Raw genomic sequence first — 19,737 nt, 5'->3', positions numbered from 1 at the left:
GTATGGAAACGATAAGAATTCATCCCTGATTTTTGTTCCACAAAACATTTAGCAGCCAGCTTTAGCCAATTATCGGAATATTTCTAAGATTCAGACGTTCACACTAAAATAAGCAATAAAGAATAAAGAAGAAGAAAGTCGATAAATGGAATTTGGCGGACATCCGTATATTTTGGTATGGATTTCTGGTGGTAAATAGAGCAAAGCAAAGAAAAAACAGACTACAATCGCGTTTTAAATTCGGCAATAAAGTTAACAAGTATATGTACATTCCTAAGAAGTTTTATCAAAGTTTTTTGTTTGGCCACAAATGTGTGTGTGTGGTGCGCACATGCATATACATATTTACGATTGTTTTGTGTTATTGTTGCGTTCGAAATATCGGAATATGTACATACATACAAACGTACATATAAATATTTAATTACTTTGTTTATGACAACATAATTCTGTCTTTTGGCATTGAACAACTCAATCAACAAGGATCTAACCGAACATTTCAAGTACGACAATTGCATTATTTTTTCTCAACTTCAATCTTATTGGTAATGGAAATCACGATAATCTGGCAGTAAATATACAAGCATACACCCCATATGTACACTCAAACATACATATGTATGTAGTGCGCACCTTCGGGCGATTGCAGCTGTGTGCCATACAAATGTATGTATGTACATATGTTCGTATGCAGTCCGTATTATCTATATTGCCACCACGACATACAAAACAAAATTAACTTCGATTTGTTCTGAAGGTGTTGGTTGGTATTTGTTGTATATAGTGCGTGTAGGACGAAGGTATGCTACCTTCAAACATTCACACAGATATGCATATGCATATGTATGTATGTATTTACATATGCAGATACATTGTATAAGTGCCCCCGCATATCGAGAAACTTAACGGAACGCCAGATTGCCGACGTCCCATCTCGTACCCCAACGTCACGTCGTCCCTTCCATCACACACACACACACACATAAACAACGCATAGGGACGTTCCGTAAGACTTGTGATGGCAGACGCTTTTCCAAGACAAGAAAGCAGAAGCAATCTAATGCAAACCCTCTCCACCGGAACTCAATCTTCACTCCACTGTTAGAGCCAGGACATGGCTGGAGAAACTCTCATTCTACATTCTGAATGGGTAGTGGGTGGGGTCACCAACGACCTGCCTCTTAATGATCTTGATCTCAAACCTTAACCCAAACTTACAAATGTACAACATTGCAATATACATATGTAAACACATGCACACATACAATTGTTCGAATGCACGCACTTGTAGTATCTCTAAATATACATACATACTACATATACATATGCATATAATAAGTATGGTTAGTGAATGCTAACCGGATTTTTGCAAAAAACAATCACCTAATGCGAGCAAATATACATGTGTACATACATTAAATATAAGCAAACAATATAATACTGTATGCATTATATATAGTCTTATTTTAGCCGATTCACACAATGTCAGATGGATCACCGCCTCCATCGATTTGCTTTATACGCGCCGCCGAATCTTATCCAAAATCACAAATGGAGAAGGAAGACTCGCAGCTATTTGTACCATTTCCAGAACGTATGTGTGGCCAAAAACAATACTATTATTATTAACATTAATGTTCCCGATTTCCGACAATCATTATATTCAACAGTTGCTGGCGAGTCAATCAAGTACCTAGGACGTACCGATGATGGTGTTCTGGCGCTGTCAAATTATCGCATATTTTTATCAAAAAAATCAACGGCATACGAGACTTATGTTCCCTTGGGTCTGATCGAATCGGTGCAGGTGCGTGACCTGTTCCAGCTGATTGTCAATTGCAAGGATGCCAGCACGGTAAGGTGCTCCTTTCAGTCCGCCGAGCAATGCTCGGAATGGCAGCGACGCATTCAGCTGCTAATCGGTGTACCTGTATCGCTGGAGACGCTCTTTGCCTTCCCCTTTTACTCGTGGACCTGTGACATTATCGGAACAGCCAATGCCAATGCCAATGCCCATGCCCATGCCAATGGTAATGGCTATGGAAAAGAGCGAATTCCTTTGTCAAATGGTTCCGGATTTGGATCTTGTGTGAAACCCCCTGCCTTATTCAGTGAGACCTTTCCAACGGCCTGCGAGATAGCAGCACCGCAGGCAAGCAATCGCTTGCAGCGTGAAGTTCGATATGAGAGTGATTTCAAGAATGAGGTGGCACGTCTGGGCTTCGATTTGAAGGGCTCGTGGCGCATCTCGACAGCAAATGCCGACTTTAAGCTTTGTCCATCGTATCCGCCAAAATTGCTTGTTCCTTGCTGCATCACCGACGAAATGCTCCACAATGTGGCCAACTTTCGTGGTTCACGGCGTCTGCCGGCCGTCGTCTGGCGGCATCAGAAGTCTGGTGCCATATTGGCACGCTGCAGTCAGCCGGAGGTCGGTTGGCTAGGTTGGCGGAACACCAAAGATGAGCAACTGCTGAAAGCTCTGGCCGATGCCTGTGCTTTTGACAGAGGAGAGCATAACAGGCGACAGACACAGACACAATCCTCAAAGGCCCAAGCACACGCTTACGCCGCTGCTTCAAAGGACACAAACGGGCAGTCAAATAGCTCGGGCAATAGCTCACCGTCGCTGGATGACTCATCGTCGCATGAAGAGCTGGCCCTCGACGAAATACGAGTAAGTTTTCCCACTTAATGTTTGCCTATTCCGATATTTATTTATAATCCATTTTCTTTGAATTTCAAGAAAATTCTCATTGTTGATGCACGCAGCTATACATCGGCTGTGACGAATCGTGCACGCGGTGGCGGCTGTGAATGCATTGAGTATTATCCATGCGCCGAAATCGAATTCATGAGCTTGGGTAACATTCATGCGATTCGTAAGAGTTTTCATGCAGTCCGGCAGCTGTGCGCCTCATCGCCTGATGATCCAAAGTGAGTAAAAGTTTCTTGGAAAGTTCTTAGGAACTTGACTGTGCTTGACTGTGAAATCCCATGCCCGCTCTGGACGTTTTCCTGAGTCCTGGACAGCATGGCGATTACTCTTCATAGACGTCTCAAAATGGTTATTTATACTCTGTTCCCCCCAATTATCTTCTAGTTGGTTTGGGCAGTTGGAAAAGACCATGTGGATGCAGCATTTGTCGGGTCTACTGGGCGCAGCCATGACCGTTGTCCACACTATCGAAAAGAACGGACGACCCGTGCTAGTGCACTGCTCCGATGGTTGGGATCGTACGCCACAGATTGTGGCCACAGCGCAACTGTGTCTGGATCCATACTATCGAACTGTTGAAGTATGCCCCTCAATAATCGAATCCCTAAAAAGCAAAAATAATTAAAATCCCTTCTCTTTTGGACAGGGTTTCCGTGTTCTGGTTCAACGGGAATGGTTGAATTTTGGTCACAAATTCGCCGATCGTTCGGGCAATGGTCCCAACTCTGATGAGGTGAACGAGCGTTGCCCCGTTTTTTTACAATGGCTGGACCTGGTGCATCAAATCCATAGACAGTATCCATGCAGTTTTGAATTCAGTATTGGCTACTTGGTAAGACGAGATTCCCACTGCCTTTAAGGGACATTTGTATCTTTATTTCGTTCTACTTGCAGATAAAACTAGCACAACACTCGCTGTCCTGCCTGTTTGGCACTTTCCTATGCAACTCGTTGAGGGAACGCATTGAGAATTCCGTTTTTGATCGTACGTTTTCAGTGTGGCCATTTTTAGCTGAAACTATGTATAGAAATCCACTCTATAAGCATGAGACTGAAAAGGTACACTCCACAAAAACATATAGCTTCAAGTCAGTCCAAACAGTCTCTATCCTCATCTTTTTCAATGCATGTTTGTTTTCAGGTTCTTTGGCCAGCGCACAGTGTGCGGTTTTTATATTTTTGGTCTGACGTTTATCTTGGTAGCTTAGGCAACAAAAATGGTACTGATCTTCCATTACTAAGTAATGAACGACAAAGTGCCCATAATGGTAAGTAGATAAAAAACATTTAAAACATAACTTAATTGCGATTAAAAATCAAAAAAAAATCCACAAGAAACATTTCTAATCGAATTAATGCCCACATTATAGGTCCGTTGACAAAAACACGATCCTCTGAAGATTTAACAACGAATGAATTGGGTCAGAGCACCATTTCGAGGAGATCGAGTGATCCAAATCTGACCGTGGAATCAATGTGGGTGTTGTAAATTATACCTACGACATTTATAGCACTAACTATACACCCATTTACAGTGTTTCCGAGTGCGCTTTAAATGTGAATAGTAACTCAATGTTTGATATACGATCGGAGGCAGACAGGAGGCAGTGTGGTAGTGCAAATAATGTCCCTGATAATGTAAAAGACTCCAAAGAACCAGAGGTAAAGCTTAAGGGTGTCGAAGACGAGACAGATGCCAGTTGTGGCTCTACAAAGTGGACCTCCAAGCAGTTGAAAAACGACCAAAGTACAGCTTCTAACCGTGATATAATATTGGAAGCAGCAGCATCAGTGACGGCGCCAGAGCCATCTCAGCCCCAAAACTGTGAAACGGCAAAGTCTGTCCATGCCTTATCGAACGGTTAGCCCTATCCCTTACAGCTGTTATTTTTAATTCTAATAAATCTTTTAATTTCCTTTATTTAGATCGAGAAAAAGACGAGAAAAGTGATACAAGCCGCGCTCTTTGGCATGGCCAAATTGATACTAGTACAGATACCCCAATTCCTACAGAGGCCGTGCAAGAAACGAAATCTGACAATAACCATCCCGTAACGTTTTTGGAAAATCGCGTGATAAGCAAGGACAAAAACCCAAATCAAACAGTAGCACCAGTACCAGTCGCTCTCCCAAGTGCTCCCACCCCAAACAACAAGATCAGTCAAAGCTGCAACAATTTGCCTCGGGTACACAGCAAACCAAACCAAGCAGCTTCTGCTGCTGCTGCTGCTGCTGCTGCTCCTGCTCCTGCTCCTACTGCACTCTGCACGAATGCTACGCAAAGAAAAGAAGCGAGCGCACATTTTCCGCACCATTTGGATTTGCATGTGCCCAGCAGATGCAAGGAGGGGCAGAAAAATACGAATGGTTCGATGATTGATGCAGAAAATGCCGCTGATGAAAAACTGTTCATGTCACCCGAGCTACTGCCCACGCTCGGCAGTCGAACCCGCAGGAATACATTTGGTTCAAGCTACAGCCGGGATATTGGACATTTGAAATTTGCAGAAAATGGCAGGTAAAATAGTCACCTGAACACAACCTACCGACCACTGTCATTAGATAGAGAGTAATACACTTTACACTTCACAGCACACATAACTTCGCTTTGTCGGGTGGACTTATTTCATTGCCACCTACACCAGTGGGTGTTCAGGAACGGCCGCACTTCACAATATCCTGCCCCGATGGCCTGGCCCACGGCCTAAGTGAACAGAACATAAGACTCCATCAGATAGTACAAGAACACAAGGTAATTGGTAATCCAATTGGGACTATTAGTGCCTACTGATCTGTTCCTTGATTTATTTATTTGTATTTATAGCAACGCGAAGAGTTACTACTACGGGAAATACATGGCATGCGCCTGGCGCTCTTGGAGAAGGGCTGCCCCAGCTGTAATAGCATCGTATCGACCAATGTGGAACATGTAATTGCCCATAAATCCGGTTTAAAATAGATCGTTAACCACATGTAGATTTGGGTATATTCTTGAGATAGCGAGAAGCTAACTAACGTTTGGTCTAGCCATTTGTATCAGTATATTTGATAATATATGCAGTTTATTTCAGGCTGTAGAGGCCTCTAGATTGTAGCCTTAAATCATATTATTTTGTGTGTGCTTCTCTTTTGTATAAACTTTTGCAGCCTTCCACAGTCTAATCATTTGAATCTCCTTTAGGAAAACGGATCGGATACCGTTGAAAATGCCTCGACGTGTTCGTGGGAGGCCGTCGAAGAGCGTAATGGCCCCTCATCGTATGCCCCATCTTCGATACAAGAGAAAAAAGCAACCAGCGTTCTCTGGGTACCAGATCATGCCGTTTCACGTTGCTCCAGTTGTCAAACTGAGTTCTGGCTTGGACGAAGAAAACATCATTGTCGGTGCGCATTACTCTTTTCAGTAATACCTACACACACACACACTTACACTTACACTTCGTTTTTTTTTGGTATTATTATTTTTTATTTTCGAAAAAAAAAAAAAAATAACAAATTTCTCTCATACCTGTTTATAGCTGTCTAACAATCTAATCCGTGTAAATGGAGAAAATATTTTAAAACAATATGTTTCTATTTCTTACAATTTCTAAATTAATTTATGAAATTCCTTTGTTTAATCATCCCTACTTCTAGTATAGTAGCTTATAAATTTGGTTTTCAAACTGAGACACATGACTAGACTAATGCTAATCAAGAATATATACATACAGATGTATATAATTATATGCATTTGAATACAAGAAATTCCTCTGATATCTCTTAATTTTACAACCATTTACCTTAACATATATGTATAATGTACATATTACTTGATTTCATTGAAAGTAATACTATTGTTTTGTTATTTTATAATTACTTGTGCTCTCATTTCAGATCATGTGGAGAAATTTTTTGTGCTGACTGTTCGGAATTTTGGGCCCCTTTGCCGTATGAAAAGCTTTTCAATCCCGTAAGGCTATGTGGGTCTTGTTATACTACAGTTACATCCAATGTCCATGAGTATGCTGCCGTGCCTTCCGACTCCACGGCGAATGAAACAGCGGCTAGCCCTTCTGCCAGCGCCTAAGACAAGCTTTCATTATGCTGTGGGTTGCTTGCTCCTCCTCCAGCCTTGTATCGATATGTACATATAATACATATACTCAACAAACAATATTTATTACATATGTATGTGTTATAGCACCATAATAGCCGAAATTCCTTTGTGCGATTGTAAAGAACACGAAATTATACAAATTTTGTTAGATATATATATATATATTATGGATATATGGACACAAAATGTAAATTTAAATACAATCTTAAAACAAACGAATTTATTTATTTATTGAAGCTGAAAGTTGTTTTATGCCCTTACTCGAAGATTGTGGTCGAAGTATGTAATTCTTAGAGTCTTTACGAGCTAGAGCAAACAAACTTTGCTTGACTGAGTACCGGGTACGAGTCTGTACACGTGTCATACAACGTTCCTCCTCATTTTATTAAACTTCTTTAGTTTTTTTTGTGATATTACACTGAATACAGTGTCTCAAAATTTGGCCTTGCCCCTTTCCTACACCATAAAGACAAAACCTAAAACTCAGTTCCGTAAACAATGACAATATGTGCCTATCAGATTGCAGAGTCTGGATCAGATCGGATTCTTATTAAAACCAGAATGAAGAAATTAATTTGCAGTAGCGATCCCCTCTAGCGCGTGCAGTGTGCGCCCTCTGGTGGAGGAGAACGAGAAAGAAACAAATGAAAACAGATAAAATATTTCAAATTCAACTAAAATAATATGTTGAAATATTTAATAACTGAGTACCGGGTACGAGTCTGTACACGTGTCATACAACGTTCCTCCTCATTTTATTAAAAAATGTAACTTTTTAAAAGTTTCAGTGTTAGAGTGCTATGTATGTAGGAAGCTACCTATGCTGACTGTGTCTATTCTTCTCCCATGTTCTGTCTCCTCTTCTTGGTTGTGCGTTATTCTAGTCGTTTTCTTATGCCGTTGGTTCCAACTGCTTTCATGGACAACAATACAATTAATTAATAAAACTTTAGTAAAACTAAATTTATTTTCAAAATTATATATTGATAATAGTTTCAATAAATTGAAATGATAAATTATTTAAGTGTTATTTATTTATTTATTTAAATTATTCTCAAAAAAAAACCAACAGCTTCAAAAAACATGTAAATCCATAAACAAACAGCTATAATAATAAAAAGTTTATACATATAATCACAAGAACGATGAAATATTGAAAGTTTGAAAGCTAACTTATTTCAAAATATTCAAACTTAACTGAATTTAACCGTTTAACCGATCCGGTTCTTGGCAGAAAATATCGCTATTTAGCTAATGCGATATGGCACAATTGGGATTGTATGCCTATTAGGGGCATTCCTACAATTGCTTTTCAAATATTTATGTAAAAAAGAAACAGCTGACAGCGATTCCAAATGATAACGATGCCGGAAGAGCACAATCGTGACTATTCTACAAATTAAATTTACGTTTAGATATTAGTCAACGTTATGAATAGTAGCATTTTTTATTCCTACTGTTGTTTTCCTCTTTGACAAGCCTTTGACTAATAACATTATCGAGAAGGCTACTAACACCAATTAGCCTTCCTTACAGACTAGATTGCTCTTGAAGTCGGGTGGAATTTCGATCTTAAAAATACAACATTTCTTAGCGTTGGTTTACTTTAAGATGCTGCTTTACATAGAATGGAATGAATGGAATTTAAAAAAAAAATTAATCAATTTTATCAATATATATAAAAATAATAAATGTATAAAGTAAGAAAATTGTTAGCTCAAAATATGTATTCACATATTGATTTTTCTAAGGGCAAATGGCCCTAATGGTTTGTAGCTACCCTAAGTTGATATAACACCCATGCGCAGAGTGGAATCGAACGATTGCCGAAAAGCAACCTCGTGTAGTAACATACACGCGGTCATACACGATGGTCTTTTTTGGTGCAACTCTGGTGCGACACATTCGGAACTACAAATCGGCGGCATTTCAGATTGCAGAGTCCGCCATTTTAGCTAAGAAATCTATAACCCCAGCTTCGTTAGCGAGTACCGGGAACAGAGGTCAGTTGCAATTTGGAATTCAGTTTGTTCGCGAATATTCAAGAGAGTCGAAGATGAGTACTTTGCCTAGGGTGTTTTTCGATATGACCGCCGATGGGGAGCCCCTCGGTAGGATTATCATGGAGGTAAGTTTAATTTGTTTTATTTTAAACGTGTCAGGAAATTAATTTCATTTAGTTTTTTTTTCTAATTTGGTAAAAAGAGTAAATTTGCCCAAGTTTGTGCCTATGTATGTGTATTTACACACGTATAAAATTTACGTGCACTTAGTTTGAACACGTGATTTACAGATCGTAAATGAAACGGTACCGTTTAAGTGCACTCCTAAAATACATTAAAATGCATATTTTTATACAAAATAGCAGACATTTTTCAGCAAATTTCGGCAGAATTACCATGCATGCGTCCAAAAAAACGCGTACATACATATGCACACACATACACACAAGTAATTTCCATGTAAAGCGTGCTTATAGCTTTTTATCTTTTCGGTTTTTTCTCTGGAATATGCATATGTAGACATCGTGTCCTTTTTCCATCTACAAGCTACCCAATAATTAAATTAATGACAATGTAGAATGTTCATTTTACGGCCAGGTGTGTGCTAAAATAACCGATTTCTAGATACGTTGCAATGGAATTTTTTCAAATTTTATTGCGGTGCTCCATTAACGTTTGTGTGCGAGTGTTCGTGTGTTTGAATAGTTTGCCGGTATTTCTGACATGCATACATGCAGTGTATACTGTATGCATGTGTGTGCCCATACACATTTCAATCAATACAGTGAAACATAACCTCTACGTTGCCTCACACACATGGACGTGCATATGTACATTGTATATGCATGACAATCTAGTAAACCCGTTTGACGAATGAACTGAAGATTAATTTTGTTGATGATGTAATGGGGCATACGTGCATCCATTTATTTTTTATTTAGAGAGTTTTTAGCATTTGCATTCGTAGTATATTTTTAGTAACAGCCAAGTCATTGCCCGGCATGACAAATAAAACCGATACATACGTATATGTATGTGTGTGTGTGTACGTATTCGTTTACCATTGCGTGTTGTCATCAAAGGGCGGGCGCGCACGGGATGATGCCAATTTTTAAACCCGACCCGCGCACGTTTACATCCTAAATTTGATGCCCCGGATCCCACGGGATTTCCATTTCTGAGCCATGTTTAGTTTTTGCCAGTTATTAAATACATACATACATTTGTACATATATATATATATAGGAATGGGGTGATATGTATGTATATATTTCATGATAAGAAAATATTACTTGAAATTGATTTTCTCTTACCAATATTTACCCTACTTTGTCTCTCTTTCAAAGTCGGGGAGGTTAAAAGTTTTGAATATAATGTTTTATGTATGTATATTGAAATAAATAATCAATAACCCTTGTGTCTTTCTTGAATACATTTTCCAGCTGCGCTCCGATGTGGTGCCCAAGACTGCCGAAAATTTCCGTGCACTGTGCACTGGCGAGAAGGGATTCGGCTACAAAGGCTCCATTTTCCATCGCGTTATTCCCAACTTCATGTGCCAAGGAGGTGACTTCACCAACCACAACGGCACTGGCGGCAAGTCCATCTACGGCAACAAGTTCGCCGATGAGAACTTCCAGCTGAAGCACACCGGCACTGGCATTCTGTCGATGGCCAACGCGGGCGCCAACACCAATGGATCCCAGTTCTTCATTTGCACCGTGAAGACCGCTTGGTTGGACAACAAGCATGTTGTCTTCGGCGAGGTGGTTGAGGGTTTGGACATTGTCAAGAAGATTGAATCTTTTGGCTCTCAGTCCGGCAAGACCTCCAAGAAGATCATGGTGGCTAACAGTGGTTCTCTTTAAACAACAACAACAATACAACAGCAGCAACAACAACATTATAACAACAACAACAGCAAAAAGAGGAAAAATGTGTTAAGACGAAAACCATTTGCATTTTCTCCACAACAATTTTTTTTACGAATTACTTGTAATATTACAAAATACAATACAAGAAATAATATTTTCAATAGACCTTTGTTCAAATTCGAATGTTTCCCCACAGTGGAATATGTACTTCTTTAAACATGTACATTATGTATGGGGTGGCGAGCGGCATAAGTTTGGAATGTAGGAGAAAGAGTTTTGATATATTCCGTTTGGCTTCTAGCACATAAGAGAAGATCCAATGTATACGAAGATGCTGTTGCGGATTGTCTAGTCCCCCCCATTCTGACGGGCAGTGCCGGCCCGCCGTTCCCGTCTCTAGCGAGAGAGTTGAGTTGTGTGTATTTTAGATTTCATTCTAGTTCAAATGTCGGGAGTAATAAAAATAGTAATTAAATAGTTGAAACAAACAAAAAGAAAACCGAATAACCGTGTAACTTCCACATTTCCATTGGAAAGAGGCCCAACAACCCCTCAACAGTTTTGTGTGTCGCTGTTTATAATCAATTAGATCTAGCGATCTAAGCAAAGAAAAAAAAACGTTTGTCGATTAAACCTTAGCATAAAGCGCTTTCTAAAGCTAGTTACATACTTATATCTACTATTCACACGATATGTACCAGAATCAGAATTGTATTTTCGTCTTAATAAAAAATAAATAAACGGCCCCCAAACAATCCAAAACCTAATACTACGTGAAACGACGTTAAACAACTTTTTTGGGAATGTGTCTGGTGGGTGGGGCACACAGCTGAAGCAGAGGGGGACCGCATCACCAATATTCGAGTAAACTGAACAGCAATAGTTTCTTTTTTGGTTTAACAATAACAATTTTTATTGAAAGAATATTTCGGCACTGCTCAGTGTGGCATAAAGTAAATTGTACTCGTGCTCGTAGGAATTCACATGCCTCTCTGTAATGGCCACCGTCTGGAGTAGCTTCTCATCGACCGGATTCGTTGACTGTTGGCCCCCGAGCATTTCGCGAACCTTTGAACGCTCCAATTCCAGTTGCTGTGTGGTCGCCTGGCTCCAGCCCAGCTCGTGGAACTCTCCCAGCTGGTTGAGCATCGTCAGTATGTAGACCAGCCCAATGGCAAAGCCATCCTCAAAGAACGAAAACTTGGCCAGATCCTTCTTGTGGATTTTCAGCTTCTCCTTGACTCGGTAGTCAATGTAGTTCATTATGAGAGCCGGTGCAATCAGGTAAAATGTCCTTAAATGATTATTGTTTGGATTGCACAGAAACGGCTGAAAGCCTTGCAAAAGTAGCTACAAACAGAAAGACTTTCAGTTTAGTTTCGTTTTTAATGGATAACTCTTTTATGTTGTTTACCTTGAAGTAGTTTGTGCTGTCCGAGTAGCACTTTTGCATATGACCCACACTCTTCTCGTACTCCTTGATGGCGGACTCGGTGGACTCGTGCAGCGGTTTGGTGCCATTGCAAACGAGGCTGCTGTGGAATCTGGACATGTAAGAGCGACTTTTATAGTTGGCACTCTTGCTGCCCGCCTGCAGGAGGCGCACATAGCCAACAGAATTACCTAACAGACAGAGGGACACATTATAAATATAATTTTCTCTACCCCTGGATGTAACATACCAACATGTGTTATAACCTTCCTGAACAGATCCATGTATGTCTCGCCGTTGCCGGAGAGACCCATCTTTTTGATCTTCTTGAGGAGTGTGTCCGCTCGCTCATACGGATATGATTCGTTGGTATGCTTGTGCTCCGAGTGATAGCGCAGCTCCTTCAATAGACGCGACTTGATCTGCTCGTCGTGCAGGAATGTGGAGAAAGTGTAAAACTTCTGACGCAAAAATTGATAGATAAAGTTCACGGTGGTATTGATGATGCCAGTGCCATGCGTTTGCACTGAATTGGCCACATGTCGGGTGCCAATGATATCCAAGTGCTTGCTCTTGCTCTGCATCTCCACAAAGATCTGCAGATTCATGTTGTAGGCATACGAGGAGGCGAATGTATGAATATTACGCATGATCTGTAGCACATCTATGCCCTGTTTTGTTCAAAATAAAGCCGTAACAATCATTAACTTTAGGAGGCAAAGGTAATATTACTTGGTCGATGATTTGGTTGGGCAAATGATCATCGATGGGACGCAGCTGGAGGACCTTGTCGGCAATGTGGCGCATCTGCTCGTATGATTTCCAGTCGTGTGGTGCGATGGTTGTTAAATTGTAGAATGTTTCAGTGAAATAGTTCTCAAGATTATCTAGAACAACCAGCAGAAGTCTGTTTAGGTAGTGTGGCATGTACGATAAGATGGTATACAAATAATTGATTTTAAATGATTTCCAAAGTGGCAAAAATGTCCAACTGGACCTGCCTACCTCTTAAAATGCTGTAAGTCCCTTGGTATTCCATAGCTTCAACGTTTACACAGCTGCGGTAGTCCAGCAGATGCGTTTGAAATGGTTGATCCTGGTTCAAAAACAGATGCGACAAGGCCTCCACGCGCAAAAAGAACTCCAAATGGGTCTTGAGAAACTCGGCCTGGCCACAGGCCGATTGCTTTGAGCTACCATCGTGCCTGAATATCGCTAGCGTCTTCTCCAGCTGATTTGTAACTGCAATTATATTCTGTGGGTGCGGTTGGTTAATTTCAGAATTAAATTAACTACCCCCCAGGTGTGTTTGGTGGCGTACCTGTAATCTGTATGGATTACGCTGATGCTCTGTGTATTCTTTTAGCAGGGAGTTGCTTATAAAGCAGTAATTATACATGAGAGTGGTCGAATCGAATTGTCCCCTGATGTTTCGATGGAAATCGCTGAGATTGTTGATGCGCAACAGGATCGATTGAAATTGCTTTTGCATGTCGGCCGGCAGCAGGCGATCCTTCTCCAGAAACTCGTTAAAGGCCAGGTTCACAAAGGTCAAGCGTTTTTTGCTGGGAAAACCCAAGATGGATCTCTCGGCCAGCTTAATCGTTGAAAGAATGTTCATTTTTCGTTGCAGCAGCTTCAAATCCACGATCTTCTTCTTTGTGCTCGACAGGAGCTGTAGGAGCTTTTGTTTCTGCCATTGGACGAGGGAATTTACGTGCCAAACCACATTGATTTGGTTCGTTTCAAAGGTCTTTTGGATAATTCTTAAATACTGAAGCAGACGGCACACAGTAAACCATTCGGACTTTGACAGTGGTGTCGCTAGGGCCACATGGCGATTGATTAGTGAGTCCATCATTTGATTTACTTGATCCGCATACGATTGGCCCCTGAGTATCTGCTGCGAAAAGGAGTGCAGCTGACCAAAGACACCGCTAGCAAACACCCTTTGTATGTGGATTGTCCACAGGGAGATCTGTGTGCCCAGGTGGCGGCACTTTTTCTGGTCGCTCAGCTTGAGTTTCTCCATAAGCGCCAGCTGGGACTTGTGGTTGTCTTGCGGCCTCCCTTGGGGTGGTGTCTTTATCAGCGTCTTGGCATGTCTGGCCAGAAAGGCAGAGGGGGACCAGCAAACACTCTGATTGAGGGGCAATTTTTTATGCCTGTTTACAACATCCACGACACTCTTTATCAGCTTTCCCTCTATTTGAATGCCCAGCTCATGAAGCACTGCCACAAAGGTTGTCAGTCTGATAACATTCTTGGGCTCCTCGTAGTTCTTATAGTCATTGCCATTATTTGACTCAATTTCAAGCAATATTTTACGAATATATGCATTCGAATGTTGATTAATATATTGAACGTCCTTTAGGCTGAATTGTTTCTTCAGCTCCAGCAGGCTGTTTAGCATAATGCCAAATAGATTGCCCGCAATCACAGTCTCTATATCACCGAGGGAGCTCAACAGGCCTTTCAACTCCATGCTGCTGCATTGCCCAGTGGTCTGTTTGCTGTTTGACAGCATGGTCAGCCACTTTTTGTACAGCGTCCACTTGAGCGCAATCTTTGATTGATCCGCAATTTCATTAAAAACCACCACATCTTCCAGCAGTTCAGTCATGGCTTCAAAGACCGTCTGTAAATACGAGACGCATAAGAGATACGAGATAGATGAGATCTTGATTCCGATCCCTTTCCCTCTCTTTGTTTGAAATACTTACAAATAAATGTACTTCGCTGATGTCCAGTGGCATCCCAGCCGATGCACTTATCTGTTTCCAAAGATTTTGTATCATCAGAATAATGCGTTTGAGCAGAAAGTACACCTGACAGAAGAAATCTATGGCGCTGCTCATGCGGTGTAGGCATCGTTCCATTCCGGCAGTGTCGGATACAGCGGGCAGCCGGCCGTCCCCCAGTTGAGAATCGTTGAAGAGGAATGCCAGCTGATACTGTTTGGCCGTTAGGGACAGATCTCGGCATTGATTGCACAGATTGGCTAGGGTTTTTAATGGCTTATTGGCCAGCAGCTCGGATTCCTCTACATTCTTGTAACTGAATGTGACATCGGCGCCGCTGCCGTAATTCACTTCTATGGGGGATGCCATGGCCACCACCGCTACAGACTCGCCCGGACTCAAGCAACACAGTTCATTCTTTAATGATTTCATTGCGCCATCGTGCTCCTCCATGAATAAACCGTAATCCCTGAGGATATCCTCGGCGAATAAAGCTGTGGCCAAGTGGCAAACATTACACATTATAAGTATTCAGAGTCGGGTAAAAAAAATTGAGATTCTTACAAATTGTACTTTGCTCATTCTTCATGGTTGATGGCCTGGCCTACGGTAATGTCGTTTAATTGTTTTTTTTTTTTTTGGTTTATTATTTTGATTTTCCTATTTAGTAAATAAGAGATGGAACATTTCAAGTGAGTGCGTTTCGATGTTATTCCGATGGCGCAGTCTTCAAGTCCACCCGACAAATATTTCAAAAGTCTTGAGCACCTAATGGCTTCGCTGTGTGATGCTTTCCCGAAGGGTTTTAACGACAAAGTTGCGCTATTAACAACGACCTCACGGTCAGCAGACCAGTAAATGTTATTTTTTTCAATTCTTAAAAAACTGGCATGTCACGTGAGATGGCTTCATCGGGATCTTTTTGGACTTTTCTAACGGGAGTATTACTTGATGTAGTCGTTCCTCACCTTATGACGTTGTCGATACCCGCCCTACGACTTTGTTTTTATGCGCGCTAACCGAGCAGCGTGAGCAAAAAACGTTTGGAGTAATTTTTATTTGATATTTTACGATCGAGCACCGTATTAGAAATTAAATTAGAGTGTTCTCAACGAGTCGAAGCCAAAACTGTTAGGAAGAATATAGTTTTATGTTTGAGTTTTGAAACGGCGTTATATAGGCTGGTCTGTCACCCGCTGTTCTTGTTCTTATCGATAGCGAATACGATGCGAGGGAAAGGAAAGGATATAATATAAATCTTTTTATATCAAAGCTAGTCAGTCCATTAAAATAATTAGTCTAGTATGCACCTTTTCGATATATAAATTTCTGTATTCGAAGTGTGTGTACCAGTGTGGGGGCAGTGTGTACCAGCCCCAAGAAGAGTGTAGCGAGTTGGTGTGTAGACATATGTACATGTGGCTGTTCTACTAGCGTATCGCGTAACGATACCGTAACGTTGGTTGACCTTTCTAGTTGTAAACATAATTTGGAAACATTCCAATAAAAGGAAGTCGAGAAAAATTGATAGAATAATCGGATAAAATTATAGTTTTAGCGCTGAGAATCCTAAATAGCAAGTTATATTAAATAGAACATCAAAATCAATGAAAATTATTAAAGATTTACGGTGTATATATTCGGTATACTTTTAAAACAAGAAGGTATATTTTAGTATTTTTTTAGGGTTTTGGGCTATATTTGATTGATAATTGTCACACTATTTTTAACAATTGAGAATTTTTGCTCATAAAAGTATTCGTTTAATTTAACTTTGTACAGCTAACTTTGTAATAGCAAAGCAACATAAATGGAGGCGTCAGAACCAGGTTGATTACAAAATGAATTGAAATAGGCAGTACATATTTAACTAACTGTTTATTTTCGAAGAAAACGCGTGCCCCGATGACGCCGAGGCATCCGCAAAGCCAGCAGAGACAATGGCGACGGTGGTGGAGACAGTGTCAAAGGAAATTCAAGATTCCACTTGCGAAGTGACTTCCACTACAACAATCGATGATACAACCGCACCGGATGGCCTTAACAAAACTGTTTCCGAGTCACCAGCAACTCAGGAGGAAACCAGTTCATCGCGCTCAAGAAGCCGCACTCGCGATGGAAGTGGCTCGGAAAGATCCCGCAGCGGATCGAAGGCATCGGCCACAAGCTCCCGCAGTCGCTCACGATCGCGAAGCGGATCTCGTCACTCTGAAGGATCTCGACGGTCACGAAGTGGCTCAAGACGCTCACGTAGTGGCTCCAGGCGTTCGGGCAGCGGCTCCCGTAGCAGATCCGGCTCGAGACGCTCACGCAGTGGCTCTGCTCGCTCACGCAGCGGCTCAGGATCTCGCAGTGGCTCTGGTTCGCGGCGATCGCGCAGTGGATCTGGCTCTGGACGTTCTCGCAGTGGCTCCAGACGCTCTCGCAGTGGCTCCAGACGCTCTCGCAGTGGCTCAGCCCGTTCTCGCAGTGGATCTGGCTCTAGGCGATCCCGCAGTGGCTCAAGACGTTCACGCAGCGGCTCGAAACGTTCCCGCAGTGGATCTAGGCGCTCTCGTAGCGGATCTGCCCGTTCTCGCAGTGGTTCTGGCTCGAGACGTTCACGCAGCGGCTCAAGACGTTCACGCAGCGGCTCAAGACGTTCTCGCAGTGGCTCCAGAAAATCGCGCAGTGGCTCGAGAAAGTCCCGCAGTCGATCCAAGAGCGTTGGTTCACCAAATAAAAAACGAAATGGCTCCCAAGACCGTTCACGGTCTGGCAGTGCCGGATCCATAGGTGCTTCAAGGCGCCGGCGACAGGCCATCAGCGACTCAGAGGGTAACTTTTTATGTCGCACTTAAACAGCATTTATTTTCATATATTTATGCACTTGCAGATGAAGCACCCACAATCGAAAAAAAACGTCCCAAGATAACGGATACAGACAATGAGGATGACGATGAGACGCAGCCAAATGCTTCCGCCACAGAAAAACCCCAAGACAAGATTACGGAGAGTTCCGATGATGAAAATATACCCATTTCAAATGAACCAGAGTAAGTTAATCCCATCCCCATTAACACACACACTTAAATATTTATTGATTTCATTTCGGGTTTCAAATTGAAGCCACAACAATTTTATGTCAGACTTTGATGCAATGCTTCTCCGCAAGAAGGAAGAAAAGCGCGTGCGACGACGCAAGCCAGATATTGATCTGATTAATGACAACGACGATCTCATTGATCAATTGATTATAAGCATGAAAAATGCCTCTGATGATGACAGGCAATTGAACATGACCGGACAGCCGGCCACCAAAAAGATATCGATGCTAAAGCAAGTGATGTCCCAGCTGATCAAAAAGGATCTGCAATTGGCCTTCTTGGAGCACAATATACTCAATGTACTTACAGATTGGCTGGCACCTTTGCCAAACAAAAGTCTGCCCTGCCTGCAAATACGCGAGAGTATTTTGCGCCTATTATCGGATGTAAGGCACAGTCAGCGAAAGCTCTCCTACATTATGAATAGCACTATAATTGTATATCCTTTGATTTCGCTTAGTTTCCCACGATAGAGAAGGGCTTGCTGAAGCAGTCGGGGATCGGCAAGGCTGTGATGTACTTGTACAAGCATCCCCAGGAAACCAAACAGAATCGCGACCGTGCTGGTCGCCTGATATCCGAATGGGCACGCCCCATCTTCAATCTAAGCTGTAACTTCTCGGCCATGAGCAAGGAGGAGCGCCAGGAACGTGATCTGGCACAAATGTCACGGCACAGAAACAAGAGTCCAGAGCCAAATCAGGCGGCATCCGAGGAAAGTCGCTCCCACGCACTCAGCCACACCTTCTCCAGCGAGGACAAGCAACTGCGTCCCGGTGATCCCGGTTGGGTGGCCCGTGCACGCGTACCAATGCCTTCCAACAAAGACTATGTCATACGTCCAAAGTCCACAGTAGAGGGCGAAGTAACTACGGTAAGTCTTTGTGCAATTTTATTGATTAATTGCACGTTTCACATTCGATTTTTGTGTTCTTTTGTATGTCCACAGTCAACAAAGCGTAAGCCAAATCGCTATGAAAAGCACATGAAACGTTTCCTCGACTCAAAGCGTTTGAAGGAGAGTCGCCGTGCCGTCGAAATATCCATAGAAGGACGCAAAATGGCGTTGTAAGATGGAATCCTACTCGTAGCTAAGTTTCAATTTAAAAGAGAAATCATCCAATCCAAACATAGAACAAAATTAATAATATAAATTATATTTTTTAATATAATACGGATATATTCCACGCCACCACCCCATAAGCAAATAGCCCATCACCACAAAAGCACTCAAACTCAATCAAGTTACATGAAAGATAATTACGAAGCAAATGAAGAATCAATTAATGAGTTGAATTGTGAAAAAGAAAGAGACAGAAGACGACCGAGAGATGGATTGGTCGGTCTTATACCAATTGTACATATATAAGTGTATGTGTATATGTATTGTTTACATATATATGTATTCTGTTTAAGTGAGGAATAAATGTCTGTGCTTCAATCGCAAAATCTAATCCATTCCTAATAATCTAATCATGAACCAAAAACGATTAATTATGCACACATGTGTGTCTGCGCCCAGCTAATAATATTTCAATTATAGCCAAGAGAATCAACAGTAAACCCAACTATTACCATCGAGAAGGTAAGTTTTGCTCAATTACAATTAATGGAAATACATATCTACCTACATATGTATGTATATGTTATGGTACACGAACTTTAAGCTAATGTGTTTGCTGGACGGAACTGCTGGGAGGCAATCTAAATTGGATATCTCTCCAATTTCCAATTTACCGAACAGCCGGGAACATCACTTAATATCTTAATAATAGATACAACT

General features: G+C 41.6%; 4 protein-coding genes across 14 annotated transcripts; 3 read left to right on the top strand and 1 right to left on the bottom strand.

Moving 5' to 3' along the window:
- Nucleotides 1-69: 69 nt before the first annotated feature.
- On the top strand, nucleotides 70-7,010 carry LOC117588375 (myotubularin-related protein 4). Of its 5 annotated transcripts, none has more exons than XM_034279596.1 (15): nucleotides 70-175; nucleotides 1,460-1,594; nucleotides 1,671-2,677; nucleotides 2,747-2,937; nucleotides 3,104-3,299; nucleotides 3,366-3,551; nucleotides 3,614-3,778; nucleotides 3,861-3,987; nucleotides 4,090-4,195; nucleotides 4,255-4,580; nucleotides 4,646-5,237; nucleotides 5,312-5,471; nucleotides 5,544-5,648; nucleotides 5,901-6,103; nucleotides 6,596-7,010. In XM_034279596.1, exons 2-15 carry the CDS (start codon nucleotides 1,483-1,485, stop codon nucleotides 6,786-6,788), a joined length of 3,669 nt encoding a protein of 1,222 aa, XP_034135487.1. In that variant the 5' UTR covers nucleotides 70-175; nucleotides 1,460-1,482; the 3' UTR covers nucleotides 6,789-7,010. The 5 variants fall into 5 exon arrangements, with proteins under 5 accessions (XP_034135487.1, XP_034135488.1, XP_034135484.1 ...); XM_034279593.1 differs by having other exon boundaries at nucleotides 127-175; nucleotides 1,471-1,594; XM_034279595.1 differs by lacking the exon at nucleotides 70-175 and adding an exon at nucleotides 289-503 and having other exon boundaries at nucleotides 1,471-1,594.
- A 1,678-nt stretch (nucleotides 7,011-8,688) lies between these two features.
- Nucleotides 8,689-11,308, top strand: LOC117588473 (peptidyl-prolyl cis-trans isomerase). The gene is made up of 2 exons (XM_034279765.1): nucleotides 8,689-8,946; nucleotides 10,264-11,308. The coding sequence occupies exons 1-2, from the start codon at nucleotides 8,689-8,691 to the stop codon at nucleotides 10,687-10,689; spliced, it is 684 nt and encodes a 227-aa protein (XP_034135656.1). The 3' UTR covers nucleotides 10,690-11,308.
- Nucleotides 11,309-11,584: 276 nt separating this feature from the next.
- LOC117588463 (WASH complex subunit 4) lies at nucleotides 11,585-15,582 on the bottom strand. 2 transcript variants are annotated; one of them, XM_034279752.1, is made up of 8 exons: nucleotides 15,433-15,582; nucleotides 14,851-15,362; nucleotides 13,449-14,765; nucleotides 13,133-13,382; nucleotides 12,860-13,014; nucleotides 12,378-12,798; nucleotides 12,110-12,318; nucleotides 11,585-12,045 (listed from the first exon to the last, which is right to left on the bottom strand). In XM_034279752.1, the coding sequence occupies exons 1-8, from the start codon at nucleotides 15,455-15,457 to the stop codon at nucleotides 11,608-11,610; spliced, it is 3,327 nt and encodes a 1,108-aa protein (XP_034135643.1). In that variant the 5' UTR covers nucleotides 15,458-15,582; the 3' UTR covers nucleotides 11,585-11,607. The 2 variants fall into 2 exon arrangements, with proteins under 2 accessions (XP_034135643.1, XP_034135644.1); XM_034279753.1 differs by lacking the exons at nucleotides 11,585-12,045; nucleotides 12,110-12,318; nucleotides 12,378-12,798 and having other exon boundaries at nucleotides 12,888-13,034.
- A 993-nt stretch (nucleotides 15,583-16,575) lies between these two features.
- Nucleotides 16,576-19,408, top strand: LOC117588404 (protein IWS1 homolog). 6 transcript variants are annotated; one of them, XM_034279665.1, is made up of 7 exons: nucleotides 16,576-16,697; nucleotides 16,759-17,191; nucleotides 17,375-17,685; nucleotides 17,744-17,903; nucleotides 17,977-18,340; nucleotides 18,415-18,828; nucleotides 18,904-19,408. In XM_034279665.1, the coding sequence occupies exons 1-7, from the start codon at nucleotides 16,679-16,681 to the stop codon at nucleotides 19,024-19,026; spliced, it is 1,824 nt and encodes a 607-aa protein (XP_034135556.1). In that variant the 5' UTR covers nucleotides 16,576-16,678; the 3' UTR covers nucleotides 19,027-19,408. The 6 variants fall into 6 exon arrangements, with proteins under 6 accessions (XP_034135556.1, XP_034135558.1, XP_034135553.1 ...); XM_034279667.1 differs by having other exon boundaries at nucleotides 16,759-17,291; nucleotides 17,508-17,685; XM_034279662.1 differs by having other exon boundaries at nucleotides 16,759-17,309; nucleotides 17,358-17,685.
- The last annotated feature ends 329 nt before the right edge of the window (nucleotides 19,409-19,737 follow it).

This window comes from Drosophila guanche, unplaced genomic scaffold (assembly GCF_900245975.1).
Source record: "Drosophila guanche unplaced genomic scaffold, DGUA_6, whole genome shotgun sequence".
In the NCBI taxonomy this organism is placed as follows: Eukaryota; Metazoa; Arthropoda; class Insecta; order Diptera; family Drosophilidae; genus Drosophila; species Drosophila guanche.
The sequence above is the reverse complement of the archived record's forward strand: the minus strand, read 5'-3'. Positions and strand labels throughout refer to the sequence as shown.